This window comes from Haliotis rubra, unplaced genomic scaffold, assembly GCF_003918875.1.
Source record: "Haliotis rubra isolate DU_JTF1 unplaced genomic scaffold, ASM391887v1 Scf15, whole genome shotgun sequence".
NCBI lineage: Eukaryota > Metazoa > Mollusca > Gastropoda > Lepetellida > Haliotidae > Haliotis > Haliotis rubra.
This window is the reverse complement of record NW_025765447.1, coordinates 2,014,679-2,042,204: the sequence shown is the minus strand read 5'-3', so window position 1 is coordinate 2,042,204 and position 27,526 is coordinate 2,014,679. Positions and strand designations below refer to the sequence as shown.

The window sequence follows — 27,526 nt, the reverse complement described above, 5'->3', positions numbered from 1 at the left end:
AACCAATCAATTTAGTAGGTTCTATGATTGGAACCTGTAACTTTACCTGGAATCTTCATAGGCCCCATGTGTAACCCATAAAGAAAAAGTTGATATGACAGAACAAAAAACAATCGTAATATGTAATTTGTTGTCTTTCAGTGGCATTTAGAAGTTGTACATAGATGTCCAAGATATTTTTATGGATTAAACTCAACTGTCAGTTCACCTGATGAAGGGACCTGGAATGGTCTCGAAACGTGAGGGAAATAAAAAAGAAGTTTAATCCATACAAATATCTTGGACATGTAATTTGTTGTCTTGCTACAGCTTATATATGTCTGCATCAGTTGCAATTACGATGATTACTATATATTATATACATCATATATATCAATCATCTCTCTATATATGGGTGCTTTTGGCTATAGATTTAACGCGATACTAGAAATGTCAGCAAAATGTGAGAGGGACATTAAGTCAAAAAAATTCAGGTCACAGATTAAGAAAAGAAGACATATGTGTGTATAATATACTTATTTCAAGCCTGTTGTAGACGTTTATTCTAGACATTCGGGCTCATTATATATGGCACATATAATGGACAGTTAACAGTGAATCCTTGACACGTTTGTCTCGCTATCTTTCCACCAAAGGTAATGTTTTGAATTGATTTATTTATCCTTAATAAATAATTATACCAAATTAAAAACGTTCCCGAAAAGTATCAAATGACATAGAATGCTACATTGCAGATATCCCGATGCTATATAATGTTATAACATAGATCTAGTATACCTTTATACATAACATGTGATATGGCACATTAAATATATTATGACATCAGTCATACTCTCATAATTATGTGAAAACGTGAATTTATTTAGCCTTTATTCGATAGATCCCCAAAGCTATGTATTATGTTTTATTTACGACCAAATTAGGCTAAATATGACTGACAATGCATGAAACGGAATCAAATATTTTCTGATAAATAAACATCTACGCAAGCGCTGATCTCACAGCTGCGTCGAAGTAACGCGAGACTGAGTGATAATTTAGGAGGTCACGTGAGCATATCGTCAAAGCATGTAAGATGGCGGTCGTGCAACAACCGACTATGAACGGAGATATTAATACAAGTTTCACCATAGGGCCACGGGAGGAAGATGCTTACACTACTGGAAACCTTCAAGATGAGGTATAATCTCTTATTTACTCGAAAAATTGTGTTGGAGTTAAAATGATGACCTGATTTCCTCAATTGCGTGCATTTTATTCCAGTGTTCCAGTGGCATAAATGCAAATTTCTGAAAATAAAATAGAAAATGTTATTGTTTAGGTAGTAATTGTGTGTGTCATTGTCATTAATTTCAAGGGAACCTGTTACCAATTAACTTGACGTATTTGGTTCCATGTTTGGTTTTCATTTTATGGTAATATTCAGATTAAATTAACGAGCAGATAGACATAGCTTTGTGCAAATCTTACTCGACAGTAGCCTGTCTAAAGTTGAAGCTAATGCTCATCAACAATCAAAGTGTCTAAAAATATCTCAATAAACCTATTTTAGGGTGTTCAATATTAGTTAGCTCTATTAAATTTTGCTGACAGAAATTGGTATCACGACACTCGAAAAGCATTTGTGATCTAGATTTCTAGATCTTTACAGAAGGTTTAGAAAAATACATTCCATTACTAAATATGAGCTTGTGATGACAGGTGTACAGTGAATATTAGTGTGTGAGATTGAATTACTTCATATAGATTGTCATATTGTGAAGTGTGTTAATTTGTATCATGTTCTGGCATCTCCAAATTTCTAAAACAGTTCTATTTTGTCACAAACATGCCTATTTATAAAAATATAGTCTAAAGACAGGGTAGAGACTGTTTGTGTGTGTGTGTAAAACACAAGCATAAACAACATTTTCTTGTCTCAATTTCACTAAGATAGATCTCTTTTTTATATCAAACAGTTGCCTGAATGTGTTATAGACTTTGTGTTTACGTTTTACATTGTCTCCTTGCATTTGAAAAGTCACATTGTTTGTAGTGTTGCTTTGTTTTGTCCTTTGTTACTGGTCACACATACATTTATGGTGTTTTAATGATCATGATAATATGCCTGATATAATTACAAAGTAAATAAATTGATTCTTTAGTAACATATGGATACATGGTGGATATGTGATTTGCTACAGACATATGGCGGAAGATAATTTATTTTAATGTTTGCTGAGGCATTTTTTTTGTATTATGTAATTGTGTATATTTTTCATTAGAATCTTTTAGACATGTTGAGAACAATCACTCAGTATCTAATTGTAACTAATATAAAAACTTGTAAATCATGTGTAGAATGTACCGGTATTTGAAAATGTGGTCATGTTGCCAGTCAAAACAGTCTGAATTTACTGAGAACTTTTTACTGAGATTTTTAGTGAAGACTATTATATATTCTTATGACAAATAAGATGACATTTCCTTTTCTCATCCTCAGCCTGAGTGATACTAAATAGAACTGGCTCTTTATTGTCTTATCAGGTTATTACAAAGTTCATTGTTATTTCAGAATTAAAAATATCAATTTGTTTAAACTTTGAACTTATAAGGTACTTGGTAACATTTTCCAAAGCTGTCAGTTTTTCCTGTAACCAGGGTATATTTTCTAACACCAGTTTGTCATTCAGAATGTCATATAGGTTCATTTGATTTGATATAGGAAAAGATAAAATTTTGAAAAAATAATGTTTTGAAAATGTTGTGATGTGGTATATGTGTGGCAAAATCAGTGCAATAATGCACATGATGTCACACTTAATGTCATTTTGCAAGGCTTCTTGTTTAGGATGTTATTATTGGATGATCTGATCACCTTATGTAAAGAGCCAATGGGTAGAAGTTTCCTGCTTGTGAATGATTGAACTTTTCCCCTATGCCTCTTTAACAGTGAAACTATAGCTTCCTCTTACTGCTATTTACATTTGTGGGCCCCAAATTTTGTGAGATGGATCTTTTGAATCTGAAGTTGTGTTATGTTTGTGGTCATGAACTTGCGTAAGCTAAATAGTTCAGACTTTCTTTGTAGAATCACTAGGACAGACTAAGGACATGAGTGATGACTAAGACTACATATTGGAGAATTGTCGTCTAAATTTTCTGTACCAACCAAGGAACTAAATTAGCAGAGTTTTTTTACAGATATTTGATAGCTTTGTACAAACACTAGCATTTGAAAATTTGTTTTCTTTAAAATAATGTACTAATAAAATTTTTTCTTAAATTTCTTTTCTGGACATTAAATGTAAAGCTTATGGCAAGGATAATACTGTAAATTACTTCTAATGTAAGTCTGTTTTGGTTGTAACTATAAAAATCCTACTGCATGTGATGGATCAAGATGTTTTTTATTTCAAATTTTAAGTGATGTGTTGCTGATGGAGGGGTCCGAGATGTTGTGGTTTACTGTTTAGGTTTCGGTCGATGATCTTGGTTTTCATTCACATTGCTAAGTTTAATCGCCCGGATTACAATCTATTACTAATAATACTCATTCTTGTCCATGTTATCAGAATGGTAATTGTCTTACTGTGAACTTTTTTTTTATATAATGATGCTTTTCAAATTAGTTTTAAACCCCAAACCTTTCACTAATGCTATTGTGGGGCCTGATTGTTAAGTGTTTGTTCATCAGTGTGTGAAGCCTATATCTGGTGGCCCTGCTTATTTTACTCAAATGGTGTTAACCTCACTTACTCACTCTGTTCACACATCATGTACATTGTGTAAAGCCCATTTCTGTGAAAATGGTGTTAAACCGCACTCTCACTCACTCACTCACTTGCTCGCTCATTCTGTTCACACGTCATGTACAATGTGTAAAGCCCATTTCTGTGAAAATGGTGTTAAATCTCACTCTCTCACTCTCTCTCTCTCTCACTCACTCACTCACTGATGCTCTGTCTGTTTACATGGCATGTTATATGGTTAATTGAGGAGGTTGAACACAATGTCTACCAGAGATGGCATAATTGTCCTGAGTATGAACTAGTGTGGATTAACTGGTTGTGATCAGATTGTGTCACACTGCTTCTGTGGCGTGGGTCACTGATCATTCTATCGACCACTGTGGAACATTTCTGGTTACAAAATATTACACATCCCAACACTTTTAAGCAGCCTTCACACAGCAAACTAAAGTTTGACAACACATGTTAAAATTTTAAAACTCGCGGTTTCACACGCCAAACACATTTTGTCAGACTTTTGTGTCAATGCAATGCAAAAAAGAAATCCAATGCAAAAAAGGAATATAGTGAGAAACAAACAAACGAACTTTTATGTCATTTGAGCGCCATGATTCTATTGGGGCAGTTTGTGTTGAATTGACCAAACGACCAAAACATCATGTGACAATTTCGTTGACTGCGATTGGTTGTTTCTGAACAACGCAAGTTTGACAACACCGAAAGTTTGATGTAAAGTTGGTGAGAATAAGGACTGATCCTATTTCTCAACAACTGTTTGACAGCTCTGAAATTGGTGTTGGTGGTGAGTTGTTGGAATGTCCACACTTTCAAATTCCAGTTTGACAACATGCATCTCTATTCTCACCGACTTTTCCATCAAACTTTCAGTGTTGTCAAACTCGAGTTTTACGTGTGAAGTGTTGTCAAACTTGTGTTGTTCAGAAACAACCAATTGCAGTCAACAAAACTGTCACATGACCGCACCGATTTAGATTTAGGTGATAGTCCTTTGTCCCGTTTTCACTCAAATACCTTCTTTGTTTTTTCAGATGTTTTGTTAATTGTACCCATCCAGTAATCATATTATTTGAATATGATTTTACGGATCCGATTCACTCTCAAGCTTATGTATTTGAAATCAGGGATTTACCTTGAGTCCTGTATTTGAGGGTGGTCCCTTGGACTCATTCTCTTAATTTTCAGGGGTCCTGGACTACAAAATGGAGGTCCCCGACACTTAAACATTATCAATACTCTGTTGTAATATTGTTGAAATTCAGTTACTGTTATTGTATTGTGTATCATGATCATCACATTGTTACAGTAATTAAATTGCAAATAATGTCATAACCCAGCTAGTAGCAAACACATTGTTACTTGATTGGAATTTTAGCAAAAAGTATTTGGACTTTGTCTGCATTCCCGTGGACGCGTTAAGAAATTTTGTTGCGTCCATTGTGAATTTTTATGCATATGGGATGCTGGAATTCGCATACATAAATCCCTGTGAAATGGAGTGAGTTCACAGTAACTCACGCTGGGTTACTGAAGTAGAATGTAAGTTTGTACACATGCGAAGACTATCTAGGTGGAGCAGGGAAGTGGTATGGTTTTGAGTGGTCTTCATTCAAGGTCATGGAAATTGTCATTCTTATGGTAGTGCATGAATGGAAATAACCACCTATGTTAAATGTTTTGTAAGTGTTAGCAAACATACTATCTCAACTTAACAAGTTATTAAACTGTAGAAATTTTTCTAATGAATGAATGAATGAATACTTCATTATTCAAATAGGTTACTAACTAGGTTATTGACATTAGAGATTAACAGGTGGTGGACTTTTCAGATATTATCCAGGGCCTTGGGCGTGAGTGAGTGAGTGAGTTTGGTTTTACGCCACTCTTAGCAATATTCCAGCAATATCACAGCGAAGGACACCAGAAATTGGCTTCACACATTGTACCCATGTGAGGAAGTGAACTTGGGTCTTCGGCATGACAAGCGAACTCTTTAACCACTAGGCTACCCCACTGCCCCGCCTTGGACATGAAGAGATCCTAGTGTTTAGCTGATGGTAAATGCAATCCTCTGACTTAAGACATCTGTAGTACTACAATATCTTTGTGGAATGGAGCCCAGGGAAATGTTTTGTCATATGGTACAGAAAGGTCAAAGCGGAGACCACAAATTGGTCCTGCATTTAAAAAGTTTAAGTTGATAAAGTCAAAGTTTTTGAAAATTATGGCTGTCAGGGATGTGTGGTTATTAGTTTATGAGGTGTGGTTACCCCTAGAGGCTGGAAACAGTGCATGTTTTTCCAGAGATTATACCACCATGCAATCTCACTACTGCCAAACAAACATCTGAGGACATCCCATTACAGGTCCTGTCTTAATGACCTTTCATGTGACCATGGGGCGTTGGGGTAGCCTAGTGGTTAAAGCGTTGTCTCGTCACGTCGAAGACCCGGGTTCGAATCCCCATATGGGTACAATGTGTGAAGCCCATTTCCTGTGTCCCCCGCCGTGATGTTGCTGGAATATTGCTAAAAGCGGGGTAAAACTAAACTCAGTCAGTCATGTGGCCATTAGAACATTGCAAACCAGATTGGGAAAGTGACAGTTGAATATGTTTTCATATCATGCAACCTAAAGATATGTTATGTTGGGATATTCCCAACGACACACTGATTCGGTCAAAATCATTGTCATTTGAAAGGAAGAGACTTTGTGTAGCTATTGGTCATTTGAAAGGAAGAGACTTTGTGTAGCTATTGGTCATTTGAAAGGAAGAGACTTTGTGTAGCTATTGGTCATTTGAAAGGAAGAGACTGTGTAGCTATTGGTCATTTGAAAGGAAGAGACTGTGTAGCTATTGGTCATTTGAAAGGAAGAGACTGTGTAGCTATTGGTCATTTGAAAGGAAGAGACTTTGTGTAGCTATTGGTCATTTGTGTAGCTATTGGTCATTTGAAAGGAAGAGACTTTGTGTAGCTATTGGTCATTTGAAAAGAGACTGAAGAGACTTTGTGTAGCTATTGGTCATTTTTGGTCATGTCATGAATTCAACTTCGAAATGATAAACAGATAATTTTGTCAAAATATTTTTCAAAGAATGATAGTTGGAAACTAGATATCAATTTTGGATCAAAATATTTTTCAAAGAGTCCCTTGAACTGTACCTGATGAAGGGACCTTTCCAGTTGGAGAGAAATAGAGCCATAAAAATACCTTTGTCAATTTTCTAAATGCCACTGAAAGACATCATAGAGCCAAATAGTTTTAGAAAGCTGCTTCCTGATTGGTAATGTCCACATCATGTTTGTTGTTCAATGGTCAGTCAAATTTAATGAGAAGTTGTTCAGATGTTACTGGTAACAGTAAGTTTGTTTAGTGTTGCCGAGATCTAAGGTCAAAGTTGCCTTAAGACTAATTGTCAAAAGAATTATTTTATAGCATTTATTGTCTTAGAAGCTGACATTCAGTCCTAAGTCAGAGGCAGATTACATGACAAATTGGAAATTACGATTTTCCAGCTCATGCTATTAAGGACAATAATATCATGACTTATTATTTAATTCATATCATGACCAAGGAATGGCCCAGGGACACTTGGTTTGGATCCCTGATAAATCCGAGATATTGTTTGATATTATTAATTTATTTTTACATTTATAATACAAACAAACATATGCTAGAAGGAAAGGGAAGGAAGTATTATAGACACATATAGACCAAAACCAAACTATTTTGGTTGGGATGTGCAGAATATATGGAAACACCCTTTGACACATATGTTGGATCATGATGGCAGTACATGTTGCTACATTATAAGTTGTTAGGCAGTCTCGAAGATTACTGTGGCGATGGGGTAGCCTAGTGGTTAAAGCGTTTGCTCCTCACACAGAAGACACAGGTTGGATTCCCCACATAGGTACAATGTGTGAAGCTCATTTCTGGTGTCCTCCACTGTGTCATTTCTGTTACTGCTAAAGCAGCGTAAAACTAAACTAACTCCCACTCGAAGCTTATATAGTGTGATGTACCTTGAGCCATCAGGCCAGGTACATATAGAAATCTATTTCTCAGCCATATTAACGCATAATCTGCAGGTTACTCAAGGTGTGTCCCAGTTGATTTTCACCGTGGACTACATGAAGTTTGTACCCTTTGTGAGTGGGCTACAAAGTAGGCTATTGCCCACTCCTTAACCAATGGGAAGTTGGCAATAGGATGGATCAGTGCTCATCCAAAACAGGCAATCTAGATTGTGTTTGGATTATGTGTTTAGTTACCAGCAGCATGTGCTTGTTATGGTTAAGGGAACTGGAGGGGTCAGGGGTGGATGTGTTTGATGGTACATCATCACATCTCAGTTGTTGATGATGATGTCATTCTTTGGTTTGTACCTGTGAAGGTCCAGGTTAGAATGAACTTTCAGTAACCCATGCTTGTAAGAGGCGACTAACAGGATTGGGTGGTCAGGCTCGCTGGCTTGGTTGACACATGTCATCAGTTCCCACTTGCGCAGATCAATGCTCATGCTGTTGATCACTGGATTGTCTGGTCCAGACTCGATAATTTACAGACCTCCGCCATATAGCTGGAATATTGCTGAGTGCGGCGTAAAATTAAACTCACTCACTCATTGGTTTGTCTTGACCAGTTTTGGTATGACGTTTCATCCGTTCATACTTGATGCATTTATCATATCGTTAATTGTCTTTTGTTAGCATGTCATGTCTTTTATGTTCCATTATCTATTCTCATCTATTTTTTGTTCTTAATTAATTAAAATTCTCTGTTTCACCCACAGATTGAAAACATACAGAAAGTTATTGAAGTCACTCGACAAAAATTGGAGGAAATGAATGCTGAGTTTGGCCGACATCAGCATCCCCCTCCGATGTATATTAAGGTAAGTCTGTCTGTCTGAACGTCGCCCTGAATGGGAACCATATTTCCTCAATTAAATGATGAGACCTGATTGTATGATAGTATAAAGTGTTTGGAAGGCATTTTGGAAGTGATGCACAAAGTGGCAAGGTGAAGGAGTAAAAATACACTTTGACATGTTGTGTTCCTCAAAATATACACGTTGACATCCATAAATTCTCATCTTAATACGATAGTAGTTTTTAGGCACCGAGTCCCCGTTGGTTTTGTGCGTGTGACTGATTCTCTACTTTATGCATACAGAACTTTGTCCTTGCTCAACTAAGCATTTTAAAGAACCTTTACACCACGGTGTGAAAGAGAGATCTGGCCAATCACTTGTCAGAGATAAAAAAATTTAGACACTGTGCCTATATTAATTGCCTGGTAATGAGAGTCTCATAGAAATATATGCCTTGGGATTAAATCAAGGAAATATGTTACTTTAGTGCTGTGTTTATAAATGTCAATGTTCAGCCCTTATCAATGAGTTAACTGATGATCTTATTACAACAGAGTTATGTCCCTTTGGTTGAGCAGTGTTGAAAATTCAGGTGGGGAGTGTGTTGGTTCCTTTGACATTTTCTGCTACAGTATTTTTACTTCAACTTTCATTCTTAGTTTAAAAAGCCTATAACCTTGTCTGGATCGGCTGTCCATATAATTGAATCCTAGATTCATGGATTATGATCTTTGGTTTCCCAGTGCTGTATATGTGCTGGTAGCTTTCAATGAAATGCCAAATGTTCATGGGCTTTTTTAGTCATATTATGCAGGTATTCTATCTCAAGTCTTTTGTGATAATATTTTTGGCATTAGCCTCATTTTTAAGTCTTGAATGCAATGAAACAGCAAATAGTACCCCGATCAAAACTCCCTTGAGTGAGAAAAGTTTTAGATGACTGATGGAGATTTCATTTCTGATGCGAAGATTTAGAGGTACTGGTTGAAGGTATTTATCATTACTGGATTTAGATATAATACACTTGCTAATCGAGCTGGAATAGACTTCTTGCAGAATTAAAATTATGACTGGAATTCTGTTGAGATGAGGTGAGGTGAAATTGGGTTTAACATCATGCTTGAGAATATTTCGCTCATATGACGACGTGCATGCATGTGTATGTGTATGTGCGCCTGGTTGTACTAGCCCAGACTTAAGCTGGTTTTATAGTGCTAGCCCACTGAGATACCATATCGCAGTGAAGCTTGAATACCCCACTCAGACACATTATACTGACTCCGAGCCGACCAGTCCTTGTTGTACCCATTAATGCCGAGTGCCAGGCAGGGACCAAAAAGTACCATATTTTAATGTCTTTTGGTATGATGCGGTCGGGGATCGAACCCGCGACCTTCCACTCTCCGGGCGGACGCCCTAACCACTACTCCACGGAGGCGGTCGGAATTCTGTTGAAAGGGTTACATCTGAATCAATTTCTTTTAGCCAGTTTTCAAGTTTAGTCCTTTCCTTTGGAAATCAGCCATTACCACTTTTTGAAGTTGTGATTATGGATGTCACTGTTTGTGTGAAATTGAATAAGTTTGTGTCAGAAGTAGTAAGATCAAAGACTGTGTCGAAGATTTGAGTCTGCTTGTCCTTGCATTACTCTTAAATACATCATCTAGACACAGCCATAGTCAGTCCTTTAGTCTGTTAGTTTTCTTGAGCTATTTTACGTAAGCCACTTGTCCGAAACGAGCTACAGATTATGTGGAGCTGACCAGTGGTATAATTTAGAGCTATTATAATTTCGTTATTTACCTCTGATTTTCCAACACTACGTTTATCTCCATTCTACCATAACCGCGTTATTGAGATTTAAAAAATATACATACTGTGTTGGAAAATCAGAGGTATGTAACGTGATTATATACCTCTGAATGACTTTGATTAACCAATCACAATTCAGTATTTACTGAAGTCATAGTAGAATAGCAATTGTATCATTTCTCTGTGAAGATTTCAATTAACAACAGCCTAATCATATATTTGATAATACATTCATGCTTAACATCCGTCAACAGATAATGTATACAGATTGCTTGAATTTTTGATGGATATGCCTCCCTCTTCACATTTTGAAACATTTAAATGAAAAATTTGGAAATAATGTGCTTTGGCCTGAACTGCCCAGCTGTATGCAAAACATGTCACATTTGAAATATTAGTCATTTCTAATCGATTGAATATTTGAAGTTATGTATGTGTTTATTTTGCATTACTTTCAGGAATATGAAGAGCTTGCAAACAAAATCCACGAATTACAGACCCGAGAACAGAAGCTCTTGGAACAAATGAGTATTGGGCGTGCCACGCCACCCCCCACCCCTTCTCCAGAGCCTGCTGGTGCCGCAGCAGAACCAGAGCCCCCTGTCCTGTCCCCAGGGCCCCTCACCCCTAACAACAGCTCCAGCAACTTATGGTCGATGAACACAGGACAGCGGAGTCCTCAACTCCCTCTTCGCTCACCTGTCGGACACACCAAACACATCAAGGCATATCTACCAGATAACATGGTGTCAACTGTGAGTTGTCTCCCTTGTATCATACCTAGTTAGATGACTGTAGTGGCACTGGCTTCTTGTGTTAGGGACCGTTGATAATTTATGACTAGGAGGGGTGATGATGATTTTTATGGAGAAGCATGTACAATGTGACTGCCCCCACCCCCCCATTTATGTACAAAATAAGTGACCCCCCTGCATGTCATGTAAAAAATCAATTACCCCCTCTCCCGTTCCCATATTTTTTAATTTTTAAATATTTTTATGTACAAAATTGATGTGCCCCACTAGAATATGTGTACAAAATTGATGACCCCCCACCTCTCAGAACAAAATGGGTGCCCCCAAATCATCATTCCCCACCCCACCCCCATACATTATGAACGGTCCCTTAGAAAGCTGTTATATGATGTTCTGATGGACATGGAATGGAATGGAAAGGATGTAAACTGAACACTTCTTCCTATATATAGCCGGATCATCGTTTCTTCCATGTAATCAGAGCATACTTGTCATGAGCGGCAACAGATTTGGTGGTCTGGACAACATTGATATTTGGTTGTTGACGACTTCTGGTTTGCCTGAACATGATTATGTACAGCCTGATGCAATAGAAAATAGACAACACACAAAGGACAAGGACAAAACATGCGAATAAAAACTGGAAATGAATGTTTTAATATTCTTGCTTTGGACAGTGTCAGTGCCTGACCAATGATAGTGAAAATGGCTTGTCGCATTATCGTGTGTGTCGACCCTTCTTTTTCTATGATTTAGCCAGGCAAATTGGAAATCAGAGAGGGCAAGTAGAATTTTCACATTGACTTGCCTTTGGCAAGTAGATATTTTGGTATTTGAATATGCCTGAGCTGTTTAAAACAATTCTTTGTGATAAACCGATTATTTCCAGTTTTATTCACCTCCCCCCCTACTGGAAATGTTATCTGTTTTCAGGTGAATGCAACGCCTAGTGTAACATTAAGAGATGGGTTGTACAAATCAATGCGCAGAAGAGGACTCGATCCCAACAAATGCCAAGTCTTTCGTCATAAAACAAGGTAACTTTGGCCACCTTTTTCTTTTTGTTGATCATAAACAGCTGTGAGGTGAGGTGAGGTGAAATTGGGTTTAACGTCATACTTGAGAATATTTCGCTCATATGATGACGTGCATGCGTGTGAAGGTGTATGTGCGGCTGCTTGTACTAGCCCAGACCTAAGCTGGTTTTATAGTGCTAGCCCACTGAGATACCATGCCGCAGTGAAGCATGAATACCCTACTCAGACACATTATACTGACTCCGAGCCGACCAGTCCTTGTTGTACCCATTAATGCCGAACGCCAGGCGTGGACCAGCAAGTACATATTTTAACGTCTTTTGGTATGACGCGGTTGGGGATCGAACCCGCGACCTTCCGGTCTCCGGGCGATCGCTCTAACCACTACACAATGGAGGCGGTCATAAACAGCTGTGATAGGCTTTGCATCTGTAAGAATTTTCTAAGGAGGCGGTCATAAACAGCTGTGATAGGCTTTGCATCTGTAAGAATTTTCTAAGGATTCAATAATTGGGTTGACACTTCTGTTTTTCATGAGTTTGTAAGGATTTCTGGATGAAAACAGAAATCAGTATGAGTTTAAGAAATATGAAGGTCCTTTTGAAAACTACACCATTTTCTGTTACTGATATATACTATGACGTAACTGATGAAGGAAAAGATCGGTTTAGACTTTTAAAGTATTTTATGATTTGTATGAGATGTAGAAGTACACTGAAAGTCCTACAGCTCTCATGTGACATGTAGAAAAAGTATATTTAACAAAAACAGTGTGAAAGTGACTGCAGCTAATGAATACCTCTGTAATTGACAATTTTCAGTTGAATAAAAGCATGTTGAATCTTTTGACTGTATTTCATTGGTCAGGATTCCACTGACATGGAACACAGACATGGCTGAGTTGGCCGGACAGGAAGTGACGATCGAGTTGATGGAAAGTGAAGAGGACTTGACCGTTGCCCAGCGAAACACAACACGGGCTGTTATCCTTTCACACAACTTTGTAAGTGAAGATTCCATGTCAGAATAGACCTTGAGTACCCTCCACACTTTGGGTTGGAATATATTCCAGTTGTGTTCACAAGGGCTGTTTTGATTCACTTGTGTTTTTCAATGAATCGTATCGTAAACTTTTATGAATCCAATTCACTATTTGTGATCACTAGAATCGAATATATTTGATATTTTCTAGAAAGGAGTGCTTTTACTTGAATTTGAGTGTATCTTATCAAAGCGAAGAATGCAAAAATGAATATATCTAAGCAAAGCAGGATAATTCAGATATCAACATTCATATATATTTAATTCGACGGTAATTTGGTCACTGGTCATTGTCATGATAAATTAACACTGTCACTGTGGTCACAATATGTCATGCAGGTGTTGGTCACCAAGGAGTAACGTTAATGATACAGGGAATGTTTCGTGTGGCTCTTTTATCATATATGGTTTGGTTTGGTTGTTTTGCGCCACACTCAGCAATGTTCCAGCTATATGGCGGCGGTCTGTAAATGATCAAGTGTGGATCAGACAATCCAGTGATCAACAGCATGAGCATTGCTCTACACAATTGGCATACGATGACATGTGTCAACCAAGTCAGCGAGCCTGACCACCCGATCCTGATAGTCACCTCTTACGACAAGCATTGATTACTGAAAACCAATTCCAAGTCGGATCTTCCATGGTCTTTTATCATGTAATGTTATGAATTCCAGCAATTCCTTCTCTTTTTTCCCTTACCTTATATCTGTGTTCTTATTTGCAGGGTCGCAAGACGTTTTTCTCGCTGACTTTCTGTGATATGTGCCGCAACCTGTTGTTTCAAGGCATCCGTTGTCAGACATGTGGCCTCAAGTTTCATCAGCGATGTGAGGAGAAGGTGCCGCGGACATGTCAGGGTGACCTTGAGTACTACTTCCGTGCTCAGCGAGAAGGATCACGGGAACAAATGAGACAGTATGTACAACTTATCTCAGTGTTTGTAACAAGTAACTTAAACATGTTATAACCGGGATAGACCCATCAACATGCAACCTCCACAGACCGGTCTTAGTGTTAAGAGGATCTTATTTCGATGCTTTAATATTGACCTACGACAGTCATCTCACCATGATCTCTTTGTGAAAATGTTAAGGAACTGTTTTCTCCATATTTACAGCTTTGTTACCCAAACCCATTGTCTCAAGATTGTGTTCAATATTTACTGAAGTTGCAACCTCTAAAAAGTCCATGTTTTCTTGCTGAACCCTCTCTGTCCTATGTGGGATTGGGCACCATGTGCTCACCATGTACATCTATACCTGCCTTGATTTGGCTGCATTTAAGTGTGTGAGTCTGATGCTACTTGCAGGATACTAGTAGAAGAAGAACAGCGCAGTAGAAGCACACGGAGGAACCAGGGTTTGCCATCTCCCAGAACAGGTCATCGTAGTCGGGCCCCAGCTCCACAGCTGGGGCAGAGAGAGCGGTCAACATCAGCTCCAAATGTCTGTGTAAATCTAGTCGATCATGGAGAGCAGGTGAGTAGTAGAGAAAGAGAAAGGACATTTGTAAACCTGTTAATTCTTTCTCGAAATATCAGTAACCTCTGTATGGTTCCTGATAGATCAGTTTTGTAATTTCGCGTGTTTCCTGTTCATATTCTTATTTGTATTATACAGGTCAAAATTAAATCGTTTGAATTATTTCGATTGAAGGTCAGTATTTTGGACAGATTAAGCCCGTATTTCAGCCTAGAGTGTATGTTGTCACAGTGTTTGGAGTATTGTCTATGACAACCAGATAATGTGATGGTTGGGAATTATTTGTGTTGTGTTTCGATGTCATGCATGTTGGTTTCTTTGCAGTTTCTTAAAAACATTTGCACTATTCCCATTCACCTTGTCGTAAGCAATACTCACTTTGCTGGACATATACACATTGTATCTTTGACAGTTGTACTTTTAGCCAATGATTCTTGATTGCGCTGCTTCATTGTGGCAATAAATTGACTTAACATGTTTATAGATATCAGATAGTTGCCGATTCCATACATGGGTACAATGTGTGAAGCCCATTCCTAGTGTCCCCAACTGCGATATTGCTGGAATATTGCTGAAAGCAACGCAAAATCATACTCACTCACTCGGATAGTTGACAGAGTTGACACAAAATACATTGCCAGTAGGCATCTTGAATCCTGTTTGGGAGTTAAAATCGCTGTTCATTATTTACAGGATTTCAGTAGAAGACTGGGAGCACTTGGATCCAGATCGCATCAAGGTAATGTGAATGATGTTCTCCCTGTTTGACAGGGATTACTTTTGTTGAAGTCAAAATTACATCAAAGATCCTTATAGGATAGTGTCTGTTTTCATTACATGAATATGGTATCATTTTGAGAGAAACATTCTCTGGAGAGCATGTGTGGCCCAGTTATCAAGGGCCCTGTGCTATACAGTTTTGCCAGTGATTGTGGATGTGAGTCTTGACCTTGACTATGATCCTTGGTTTGTTGGCCTCATCAGAGAAGTAAACCCCTACAAGTAGCCTGTGTACTTGGGTCATTCTTCCCTCATGAGACACACTCCACAAATGGCACCAGAATTGCTGATGTGGCATTAAACTATATCCTACATGACGCTACTACGCCATGACATAACTGGAATACAGTTCAACGGCTTTAAAACCACATCTCACTTTAACTCATTTTGTTTCATTCATCTGATTTTATCTATGATTTAAATCATAAGTATCTACCCAATAGTACCTACTTCAGTTATATGCTATAGTCTGTTTGCAGTGAAAACTTACTGATGAATTTCACTCTAAACGACAAGGTAAATCAAATAAAAGGCAATTAAGATAGCGAATCCTCATAATTTTACCTTGCCATTTGAACAAGGGGTAATACAAGGGGTATGCCCTTTACATGAAACACCAAGAACAAGTAGTGTTGGTTTAAGTTAACACTCATCACGTACCGCACGTGCATTTGTTTCACTGTTCCATCTACTGTGCTTACCCCCATGTAATACAAACCAATAATAGCGATTTGAATTTATGATCCTTTGTTAAAAACAACTTTTATCCTAAGTTGAATAAATTCAGAGATTTATATGTTCATTTGGCAAGGTAAAATTATGAGGATTCGCAATCTTAATTCCACTTAATTTGATTTACTTTTTTGTTTAAAGTGAAATTCATCGGTACGTTTTCACTGAAAACAGACTAAAAGTTATGTTAGATATTTTGTAGTCAAAGTCCAGAGATCCCATGTTTGTAGTAAACCAAATTGAATTTCCAGATACTCAAAGCAGCAGGGGACATGCTGTACCAATCAGATATACCCAGTATAAAGATAAACGCCATGCTAGTGATAGCAGTGCTCCATCACATAAACATTACTTCTTTGGCCCCGGGCAGAAAGGGGTAGTTGGTGAGAGTAGGCATGAGTTATCTCCCTTTTGGGGATGTGTTTTTATGCACTGCCGTTTCAACTAATATACTGACTTGGTTTGACGGTGCCAGTCCCAGAAAACGTGATTGAGGTGTTATATAGAAATAGTCCCTCCCAGTGTGTGAATTTTAACATACTGTAGATATATAGAACTTTCAATTAATGAAGTTGTGAATTAAGATGAAAAATGTTGTTGCTTTGAATGTTGAGATTAAACATTTACATCTATGTACATGTCAAGTGGCATGATATTTCTTTATTTTCTGAATACAGACATGATCTTGTGTTTATTTTAGGTGTTGATATTAGGTGTTGATTTAGGTTTTATTTTCAAAGCAGTTCCTCAACTAGTTGACATAAGAAACTCCCTAATCTATTGACTGAGATGTTAAATTTTGTATTTAGTGTCCACACATATAGACACTTTAGTTCTTTAATCAAGGGTAATTAAAATTTCATTCTGCTCTAATAGTGAATTAACTCAGCTCCTTCAGAAGAGCTTCAACTTCAGAAAAGCTACAATATAAGAACACCCAATATTCTTCCAAACTTTTGCTTAAATATGATTTGGCTTAACTGTAGCACATTACGTTCCAAATGGGTGTGAACATGTGTTTTATGCAGCCATGGAAAATGCAAGTACTGAAAAACATTAGTGTCCAGTGTTTGTAAGATTCCCGGCAGGGTAGTACGCACCATGTTGAGGAGCTGTTTGTATGGTCTGATGACTAGAGACTTAGGTGGGATGTTGTGATACCCCTCCCCTCCACTGCATACTGTTCTCATTGCTTGCTGTCCAGCACCTGCTGTCTGTCCACCACTCTCTGATCGCTGTTGTGTTTCACCCCAGTTGTTTACACTGTTGTTAAACTTGCCACAATTTGTTGACTAGTAAACACTTGCTATACGTAAGACAAGAGCTACAGTAATGGTATCTCAGGGCTCTTCCTTAATAGCTAGGGGTATTGGGGTAGCCTAGTGGTTAAATCATTTGTCTACACTCCGAAGACTGGTTTTGATTCCCCTCATGGGTACAGTGTGTGAAGCCCATTTCTAGTGTCCCCCACCATGATATTGCTGGAATATTGCTAAAAGTGGCGTAAAACTAAACTCACTCACTCCTTATGAACTATATTCACTTGACTTATCACAACACAGAGCGAGGCTGTCCCACAGTGTTTTCCATAGAGATTCCTGATTCAGAACATATAGCTAAATCAACTCGGCCATAAGGCCAACTTTATGATGTGGTTCCGATTACACCTCTTTAAAATTTAGGGTAGGTAGGTAGGATTTAGTAGTAGGAAGGAATTTTTTTTTTTTTACATTTCTTTTTAGAAGTAAAGTACAAACTAATAGCACATTTATCAATGTGTAATTGTTTATTCAATCAATTGCAGCCATCATGTAGACTTACTCTATCAGAATGACCAATGTATGTTGGTGCTGGGAAAAAACAATGGTATCTGAAAGCTTATTTTATTCATACCTCGTAAAAAACCTAGGGTTGGCACCAGAATTCAAGGGCCGGTCAGGTAGTCGGAACCACAACATTGTTTTTAGGCCTAATGTACATGAATGATAATCCCACTAAAATTGTACACAATTTGTTTCCTGCAACCTGGTTTATATTCTTGATTAAGCAACTGTCTATGTTCCTCCTTAGGATTCATCAGGAGAGGATTTGTTTTTTACCACAACTGCTCAGTGCAGCTGCTGATAGGTCTTTCCAGCCCTCTTTCCAAACTATATTGTTGCATGATCTAAAGTATATGTATAAGTGTTTAAAGGGATGTGTCTTAGGAGCTGAATCATGTTGCATTTGTTGCACAGAGATATTCTTATTGCAGCTGATGGGACACCATCAGGGCCAGTCTCCACTGTTTTCTTACCATTGTTGTTTTCTGTATTCTAGTGGATAAAATTACTGTGTGATTTCCTTTATTGCATTATTCTAAAGTCCTGTCATCTTTGGTTGCATTATTGGTCCATTTGTAATTATTGCTGGGAACTTTGCTTGAATATTCATCTAAAGAGCCACACATTGTCCATATTCCCTCTGGTTAGTGTCAGTTGACTCCATGTTCTGTGATGGGGTGTCTGTAATGTGATGTTACTTGCAGGTCAGCATTTAAACACTTTGACTCTGCCAGGAGGTCACTCGCAGAGTCCTAGCAATAGTCCCACGAAGAGCGCTCAGTCCTCGCCAACCAGCGCATCCAAACATGTGCGCCCAAGAGCCAAGTCAGTGGAGACAGACCCGGGAAAGAGTCGGGTATGATTGACGTGTTCAGAATTAAGGAATCCTGTTGTCCTGTTTTAATCAAAATGTAAAGATACTTAATCTCTTTCTTTTAAAATGGTCCGCCGCCATATCGCTGGAATATTGCTGAGTGCGGCGTAAAACTAAACTCTCTCACCCACTCACTCTTTTAAAATGGGGTCGTGCTTAATTTTGAAAACTAAAATTGTTCTTTCAGATTTTGGATTTTCTATTTCTTTGAATTTCATTGTTTCTGCAAGCAGTTCCTATTCGTAAAAATCTTCCTGATTAACGAGTCAGTGCAGAGAAACATAAAGCTTCCTGCTGTCTTTTTGTACAGTTAGTATTAAACTTTTTAGTTATCTATTGTGTAGCTCAATTAAAACCTAGTCCTAATTTCATTCTTCAGATGTTAATGCTAAATTCAGGATGAACCCTAATTCTCTGTTAAATAAATGCCTCACATTACTTACAAAATGCAATTGGTTGATTGCAGAGACCGAGACGAGATTCCAATGAGGACTGGGAGATTCCTAATGATGAAATTGTTTATGATCAACGAATTGGATCGGGGTCATTTGGAACTGTGTACAAGGGTCACTGGCACGGTCCTGTAGCTGTGAAGAAGCTGAACGTCACGGATCCCACACCAGCCCAGTTGCTGGCTTTCAAGAATGAAGTTGGAGTGTTGAGGTAGGCAATTACTGCTAGTCCATTAAGTGCTAGGGGTCTAGTGGTCTAAGATACAGCAATTACTGCACAGAGTTCTGTCCCCTTATAGATAAGGATTCTCTTACTAGGGGTTTAAATACAGTTGCTGGCTATCAAGAATGAAGTTGTGCTGAGGTATTGTGTGTCTGTGTTAGTTTGACAAGTAGCCATTGCTGCTTTGGCTGCAACAAGAGCGTCAACCTGTAGTCCAGTAAGGGCAAGGGGGCAAAGATGCAGCAGTTACCTCACAGAGTTACGTTCCCTTTATGTATCAGGATCCTCTTATAATGGAGCCAAGATATGTCCTGATAGCACTCTTTGATTTGTCATCACCATATCTGTGCTACTTTGGGCTTGCTCCCATCAATAAACTGACACCCTATAGTATTATCTAATACAAGGCAGTGATAAGTCACTTTGGCTAAAACATGTTCCTCAGGCTTCAGCATGTGTATTTCGTGTGGGTCATTTATTGTTACCCCTATAAAATTAAAACCCAACTCAAGGATTTACAGGATGTGAATTCCTGCGTCCTATACTCATAAAAATTGACAATGGACGCAACCAAAGTTATAATCGCGTCCACAGGGACTCAGAAAAAGTCCAAATACTTTTTTCGTAAAAATTCCAATCAAGTACCAATAAGTTATCACTGAGTTTGCTTCTAGCTGATTATAGTATTATTTGCAATTTAATTTCTGTAACAATGTGATTATCGTAATACACAATACAATAACAGTATTAATAATAACATTTAAGTGTCTCGGACCCCCATTTTGTTGACCAGGACCCCTGAAAATTAAGAGCATGAGTCCCAGGGACCCTCAAATACAGGACTCCATGTAAATCCCTGCAACTCATTGATTATCTGTTAAATGAATGTTTTCTTCATCCCCAGTTGAATGTGTGTCTAGTTGTGTTTGTAGGTAGGCCTGTTTGAGAATAAAAACACAATTCATACCTCTTAAAATATTTGTAATAAGTGCCCTCTACAGTTTGAAAACAAATGTGCCTGAGAAACATTTAGTATTATGTAGCCTTATTGAGTTACTTTCAGCTTGTGGTAAAGCTAATATTCCATAACTTACAGTACCCATGAACATCCGGGTTAGAATTGGTCTTCAGCAACCCAAGCTTGTCATAAGAAGCAACTAGCAGAATTGGGTTGTCAGACTCGCATGTGATTGTATCCCAGTTGCATAGATCTATGCTCATGCTGTTGATCACTGGATTGTCTGGTCCAGACTTGATGATTTACAGACTGCCACCATATAGCTGGAATATTGCTCTGTGCTGCATTAAACAATAAACAAACAAAAACAAAACCTTGTGTAGCAGTTGCAAAATCTCAGTGGTACATGTTTGAATGTTGTATTGCAGGAAAACCCGTCATTATAATGTGTTGCTGTTCATGGGGTGCCTGTCGAAGCCCCATCTGGCCATAGTCACTCAGTGGTGTGATGGCCACAGTCTGTACAAGCATTTACATGTGAAGGAGACAAAGTTCAGGATGGACCAGCTCATCATGATAGCAAAACAAACAGCACAGGGCATGGAGTAAGTAGATAACAATGGAGTATCTATATCGTGTGTCACTCACTCGCTAATGAAGTAAAACTATGACAGTGGTCTATATCAGCCAAGATCTTGGGGGTGGTTAAAGCTGAAGACAAGGGTCCCATTCCCCACATGGGTACAATGTGTGAAGCCCATTTCGGGTGTCCCCTGCCATGATGTTGCTGGAATAGTGCTAAAGCCATACTCACTCACTCACTCTTATATGCCATATCTATCCAGCAAGTCTCTGAGGAGTTATGTCCCTTGTGCCCCAGATTTGCCCTCACTGCAGTCAAGGTGTGTTAGATAAAGCTGTAATGTTTTGATGATTGACAAACAGCTAGCATTGATGAGGTTTGTCTGTGTTTCTTATGTGTAAAGTGTTTTGTTGTACTTTTCAGTTATCTTCATGCCAAGCACATCATCCACAGAGATCTGAAAACAAACAGTATCCTTGCCATTTTCATTCGAAACATTTATCATGCATTTACCCAAACATAAGAGGGTATTGTACTACCCTAGTTGTTAAAGTGTTCAGTTGTCATGTTGCAGATGTTTTGTTTGATTACCAGCATTAGGACAATATGTGATACCTATTGCTGGTGTCTCGGTCATCATATTGTTGGAATATTGTTTGGTTGTCAGGGCTCGATTTAGTGCTTTGTTACTTGCACTGGTGCAACCCAATGTTACACAGTGCAACCTAGTTATTTGTCTAACTTGCACCAGGTGCAAGTCAATGTTTGAGAAATACATCAACAATAAATCTAACATGCGCATAATTATCTCAGCTCATTTTTCTTCTAAACTTTGAATAATTCAATAGCATATTTCTTTCATTACAATTTTCTTTCATTGCAATATAAGCAGTGCAGCTGGAATTTGGCTGGTGCAACTAGGTTTTATCTTAGGTTGCACCTCTTAGGTTAATATCTCTTAAATCGAGCCCTGGTTGTTGTTCAATGCCTCAATCACCAATATTCCAGTTATATTGCTGTGGGCTGAAAATTATAGAATCTGGTCCAGACAATCTAGTGATCGACAACATGCGTATCGATCTACACAACTGCCATACAATGATACGTGTCAACCAAGTCAGCAAGTCTGACCACCCGTTCCCGTTGGCCACCTCTTCTGATAAACATGGATTGCTGGAGACAATTCTCACCCAGATCTTCATGTGTTGTTAGAATCTTAACAAATTGTATAAATGACATTGTGAAGAATGGGCAGATGTATTTATTGTCTACAGTTTTTGATCTCTTACTTAAGTTACATTATTCACTTTATTTTTTACTATTGTATAAGGGAAATGATATTACGAATAAGATGCTTGCATGCAGTGCAAAATAGTTTACAATTCCTCATATCTTCCACACATTTGTAGGGGCGGTGGGGTAGCCTAGTGGTTAAAGCGTTGGCTCGTCACGCCGAAGACCCGGGTTCGAATCCCCACATGAGTAAAATGTGTGAAGCCCATTTCTGGTGTCCCCCGCCGTGATGTTGCTGGAATATTGCTAAAAGCTGCGTAAAACCAAAACTCAGTCCACACATTTGTGGGTAGAACTTACTTTTCGAGAGAAAATATTCCTTAGCCACCCTCAGACATATTCTTGACAGAAGTGCTAACAGAGAACATGACAGTAAAGATTGGAGACTTTGGACTGGCTACAGTGAAGACCAGATGGAGTGGTTCCCATCAGTTCCAGCAACCATCTGGATCCATTCTCTGGATGGTGAGTCGGTTCTAACACATGACGCCTATAACAATCATCACCTCCAGATTACAGAATCACTGGGCTGTTTCTATCAATCTTATTGTTTATTTGCAGTTTTTTTATATGATTTGTACTGTGGTCTTCTCCATGGGATGTCAATGTTATGGCTAGTCGTTAAAAGTGTCGTTAAACCTCACTCACTGATGTTATTCTGGTCAGTATTATCAAGGGCCATTGTCATGTTGGTCAGTATTATCAAGAAACGATATGTCGTGTTGGTCAGTATTATCAGGAGCCATTGTCATGACGTTAGTCAGTATTATCAAGTAACGATATGTCGTGTTGGTCAGTATTATCAGGAGTCATTGTCATGTTGGTCAGTATTATCAAGAAGCGATATATTTTCAAGAAACGATATGTCGTGTTGGTCAGTATTATCAGGAGCCATTGTCATGTTAGTCAGTATTATCAATAAACGATATGTCATGTTGGTCAGTATTATCAAGAGGCAGTTTGTCATGTTGGTCAGTATTATCAAGAAACGATATGTCGTGTTGGTCAGTATTATCTGGAGCCATTGTCATGTTGGTCAGTATTATCAAGAAAAGGTATGTCATGTTGGTCAGTATTATCAAGAGGCAGTTTTGTCATGTTGGTCAGTATTATCAATAAACGATATATCGTGTTGGTCAGTATTATCAGAAGCCATTGTCATGTTGGTCAGTATTATCAGGAGCCATTGTCATGTTGGTCAGTATTATCAAGAGCCATTGTCATGTTGGTCAGTATTATCAAGAGGCAGTTTGTCATGTTGGTCAGTATTATCAAGAGGCAGTTTGTCATGTTGGTCAGTATTATCAGAAGCCATTGTCATGTTGGTCAGTATTATCAAGAGCCATTGTCATGTTGGTCAGTATTATCAAGAGGCAGTTTGTCATGTTGGTCAGTATTATCAAGAGGCAGTTTGTCATGTTGGTCAGTATTATCAAGAACCAATGGGGCATGTTGGTCTGTATTATCAAGAACCAATGGGGCATGCTGGTCTGTATTATCAAGAACCAATGGGGCATGTTGGTAAGTATTATCAAGAACCAATGGGGCATGTTGGTATTATCAAGAACAGATATGTCATATTTGTTAGTAACAACCGCCATTAAGTTAACATAATACAGTAGAGAGCCAAAATACACTGTTGTATACACATGTGTGATCTCAGAAAGTGGAAAACACATCATACACATACTTTAAATATTATTGATTTTATCCTAAGTTGTCTCCCTTGCTGTGTTCAGGCTCCGGAGGTGATACAGATGAGGGAATCCAACCCCTACACCTTCCAGTCCGACGTTTATGCCTTTGGTATTGTCATCTTCGAGCTCATGACACAGGAGTTGCCTTACGCAAACATCAACAACAAGGATCAGGTGAGCTAACTGGTTTATTCCATGCTAAATTAACTCTATTTATGTATAATTCATGCTCATACCCGTAAAGATCCGGGTTAGAATTGGTCTTCAGTAACCCATGCTTGTCGTAAGAGGTGACTAAAGGTACCGGGTGGTCAGGCTCGCTGACTTGGTTGACACGTCACCGTATCCCAATTGCATGGATCAATACTCATGCTGTTGATCACTAGATTGTCTGATCCAGACCCGGGTTTTTTTCAGCCAGCCACCATATAGCAACAAAATTCCGATTAATTGAAATATGTTTTTTACAAAAGCTAATCATTTTTAATCCTTCCTTTGATCGATTTTTGATTTTTTTCACTTATCAGAACATCACTAGCATTAACTGAAATGAGTATTGCCATTAGGGCATTAAATTGCTTTTTTTACAATATATACTACTCCACGTTAGATATGGACGTTTGTCTTTTCATGATATACAGATTCTCATTACGTTAAGTGAATACGTAAATAGACATAATTATCCCTCAATAGGTTTGTATATATGCACTTCTGGGGATATTTGTTATGAAATTATGTGCCGAGTATTCACTACAAAAAGGTGTAAATATTCATGATCCCTTCCTTGATTCGCTTAGTATAGCTAACTGATGTTTTCATTATTCATGAGGGGTGGTGGGATAGCCTAGTGGTTAAAACCGTTCACTTGTCACGCCGAATACCCTGGTTTGATTCCCCATATGGGTACAATGTGTGAAGCCCATTTCTGGTGTACCCCGCCATGATATTTCTGGAATATTGCTTAAAAAAGTGTAAAACTAAACTCTCTATTTATGAAGATTGTTATGTTGACACAATTCATTGTAAACCTGTTTTTCCCTAGATATTGTTCATGGTTGGAAAAGGCTACCTGCGGCCAGACATGACAAGAGCACGGACAGACACGCCCAAGACCTACAAGCGTCTCGTTCTTGATTGTGTTTGTTATGACAGGGAAACAAGGCCCCTGTTCCCTCAAGTAAGACTCTCAATATTCTGTTCAAGTTCTGTGCTTGCTGTTAGCGGCACCTAAAGGGATTGAGTGATCATGCTCATCAAACTGGTTGAGACATGTCAATTGCCAAGTTGCTGCTCATGATGTCAATCCCTGGATTTTCAGGTCCAGACTTCATGATTTATAGGCTAAGGTCATATAGCTAGAATATTGATGAGTGCACTGTTAAACGACAATCTGTCAAAAAGAGCAGGCTTGGACAGAGAAAAAACTGTTCAGCTGTGTAACTTTGTTGAATTTACGTCCTCACGATGTGGAATGTTTAACACTACGTCAACTACTTGTAGATGTGGCCTCCACACACATAAATACCATGTTTACCGCCTCCTATTATAACTATAATATTGCAGAATGTTGTTAATACACCCTTTGGGAGATAGCTACTCAACTACGTTTCACAAGTCATGTCCTAGTGACTATATTTATTCATGAGTCAGTTTGTAAGAAAAGGCATACAGTGTATGAAGAGGGTTTATTTTAGTGTCTTAATATGAAGGTATGATTATAAAGAACACAGTGTTTTATAATTTTCAGAAAAATGTACATCATAGATTATATTGCTTTAACAATTTTTGTGAATGTCTATATTGAGATGTTTCCTCTGTTGCAGGTGTTAGCTATTTTGGAGAACTTATATTTGTCTATACCAAAGATCAAGAGAAGTAAATCGGAGCCTGCCATCCACAGAACAGACTCTTTTGACATGGAATTTAAATATATGTGTGCATCACCAAAGACTCCTATTAATAGTCAATTTGGACATTTCTCATTTTTTTCCCAACTACTGAGTGCTGTGGTGGACGGTGGCGATGTCGGTGGCCGCAGTCACCTTGTGGCCACCTGAACAGACCCGATAACCTGCGACAGCTGCATGTACAGTCAGATGATCTCCTTCCAGTGCCCCCTGGTGGCAGTAGGACAAGACCTTGACAGTCACATGTACGCTGTTGACGGGCTCCCTGCCCGCCTGACCGCCGCCCACTTGCTGGCCTGCTCGCCGCACATGCACGGTGGTGGACTGTATCTACCATGTCTTTCTCATTAATGCAGTAGCCTCATTCCAGGTGCTTGCTGTCCCATCAGAAAGAGGCCGACCCAGGTTGCGCTAAGTCCGACTTAGGGGCTGGTTCAGATTTATGTTCAATTGCAGACCTATGAATCTGTGAGATGAAATATGTTGTCAGTCGTCATGATTGAACTGTTGTTGGCCGATTTTTATGATGTTGCTTTGTGATTGGCTCCTGAGTTCGAATAATGTGTTCAAAATGCTTTTGAAGTGCTAACGGAAGCGATATTGCTGGCGTCTACTCTGACGAGGAAAGGAAGGATTTGTTGATTGATTCTGGCATCAGCCAGAGAGTGTGGAATATAACAGTTTGTGATATCTGCTCGGGAGAGTGACATTTGATGATGGACAAAGTGAAAGCAACTCAGAAGCGACGACGATGATGACGACATCGGTCACCACAACTGACTGTCTTCTTTCTGATCAACAGTCCATCTGTGCTCTGCCAAATTATTTATGGTTGTATGTGTACATTATGTAAATACTTCTCCCTTATGTAAATATGTGACTTCCCACATACTGAATGGGTGGGGTTATATGGGGTTTAGGGTGGGGTCGGGTAAGGGGTCGGGGTGGGTTACTTACGAAAGGGTGGGTCTACAGGGTCAATCCCGACGGCACCCACAGGGCTCCAGCTAACAGGGAGGGGACTGACAATTTTTCAGTGTGAAATTTTTGCCTTAATTTATTACAAGTGTTGTAATTGTTGATGTTGAAGCCTGATTGGGCCAGCCAGCCAGCCTGCCTGCCTGCCTGCTCGGCTCGGGGCAGGTGGGACGGTCTGTGTTGTAGGTGGTTAGTATTTATGCAACAAGCCTCCAGAAAGACTCTTCTGAAGCTTTCACAGAAAGTGACTAGTTGTTGGACAGGCTTATATGACATGTTCTGCCTTCACAGAAAGCTGTGAACAAGTGCACGCCTGCCTGTCTGCCTTCTTCCTCTCCTACTGGAAAGGGAACACCTATTGTAGTCAGTTCTACCCAATGTCTCAAGGGAGGCAACTGCTCCCAGCCTAAAGACCTCACTGAGACCTGGTCGTTAAGGATTCAAGAGTTCTACATCCCACAGAAATACA

At 38.8% G+C, this 27,526-nt stretch overlaps 1 protein-coding gene across 1 annotated transcript; it reads left to right on the top strand.

The window, feature by feature from the left end:
* The first annotated feature begins 1,039 nt into the window (after window positions 1–1,039).
* On the top strand, window positions 1,040–26,999 carry LOC124270168 (serine/threonine-protein kinase A-Raf-like). Its single transcript, XM_046705197.1, has 16 exons — window positions 1,040–1,180; window positions 8,548–8,649; window positions 10,899–11,195; window positions 12,129–12,232; window positions 13,100–13,235; window positions 14,001–14,191; window positions 14,586–14,754; window positions 15,451–15,496; window positions 18,797–18,948; window positions 19,433–19,629; window positions 21,028–21,204; window positions 21,606–21,652; window positions 22,810–22,940; window positions 24,215–24,346; window positions 25,215–25,349; window positions 25,996–26,999. The coding sequence occupies exons 1-16, from the start codon at window positions 1,076–1,078 to the stop codon at window positions 26,227–26,229; spliced, it is 2,355 nt and encodes a 784-aa protein (XP_046561153.1). The 5' UTR covers window positions 1,040–1,075; the 3' UTR covers window positions 26,230–26,999.
* Window positions 27,000–27,526: the final 527 nt, after the last annotated feature.

What these genes read in the sequence shown, in the direction of transcription:
- LOC124270168 (XM_046705197.1), top strand. Translation starts at nt 1,076, where the DNA reads ATGGCGGTCGTGCAACAACCGACTATGAACGGAGATATTAATACAAGT. An exon ending in CTGGAAACCTTCAAGATGAG is followed by an intron (nt 1,181 to 8,547) that starts GTATAATCTCTT and finishes TTTCACCCACAG; the next exon opens with ATTGAAAACATACAGAAAGT. An exon ending in CAAACAGCACAGGGCATGGA is followed by an intron (nt 21,205 to 21,605) that starts GTAAGTAGATAA and finishes TGTACTTTTCAG; the next exon opens with TTATCTTCATGCCAAGCACA.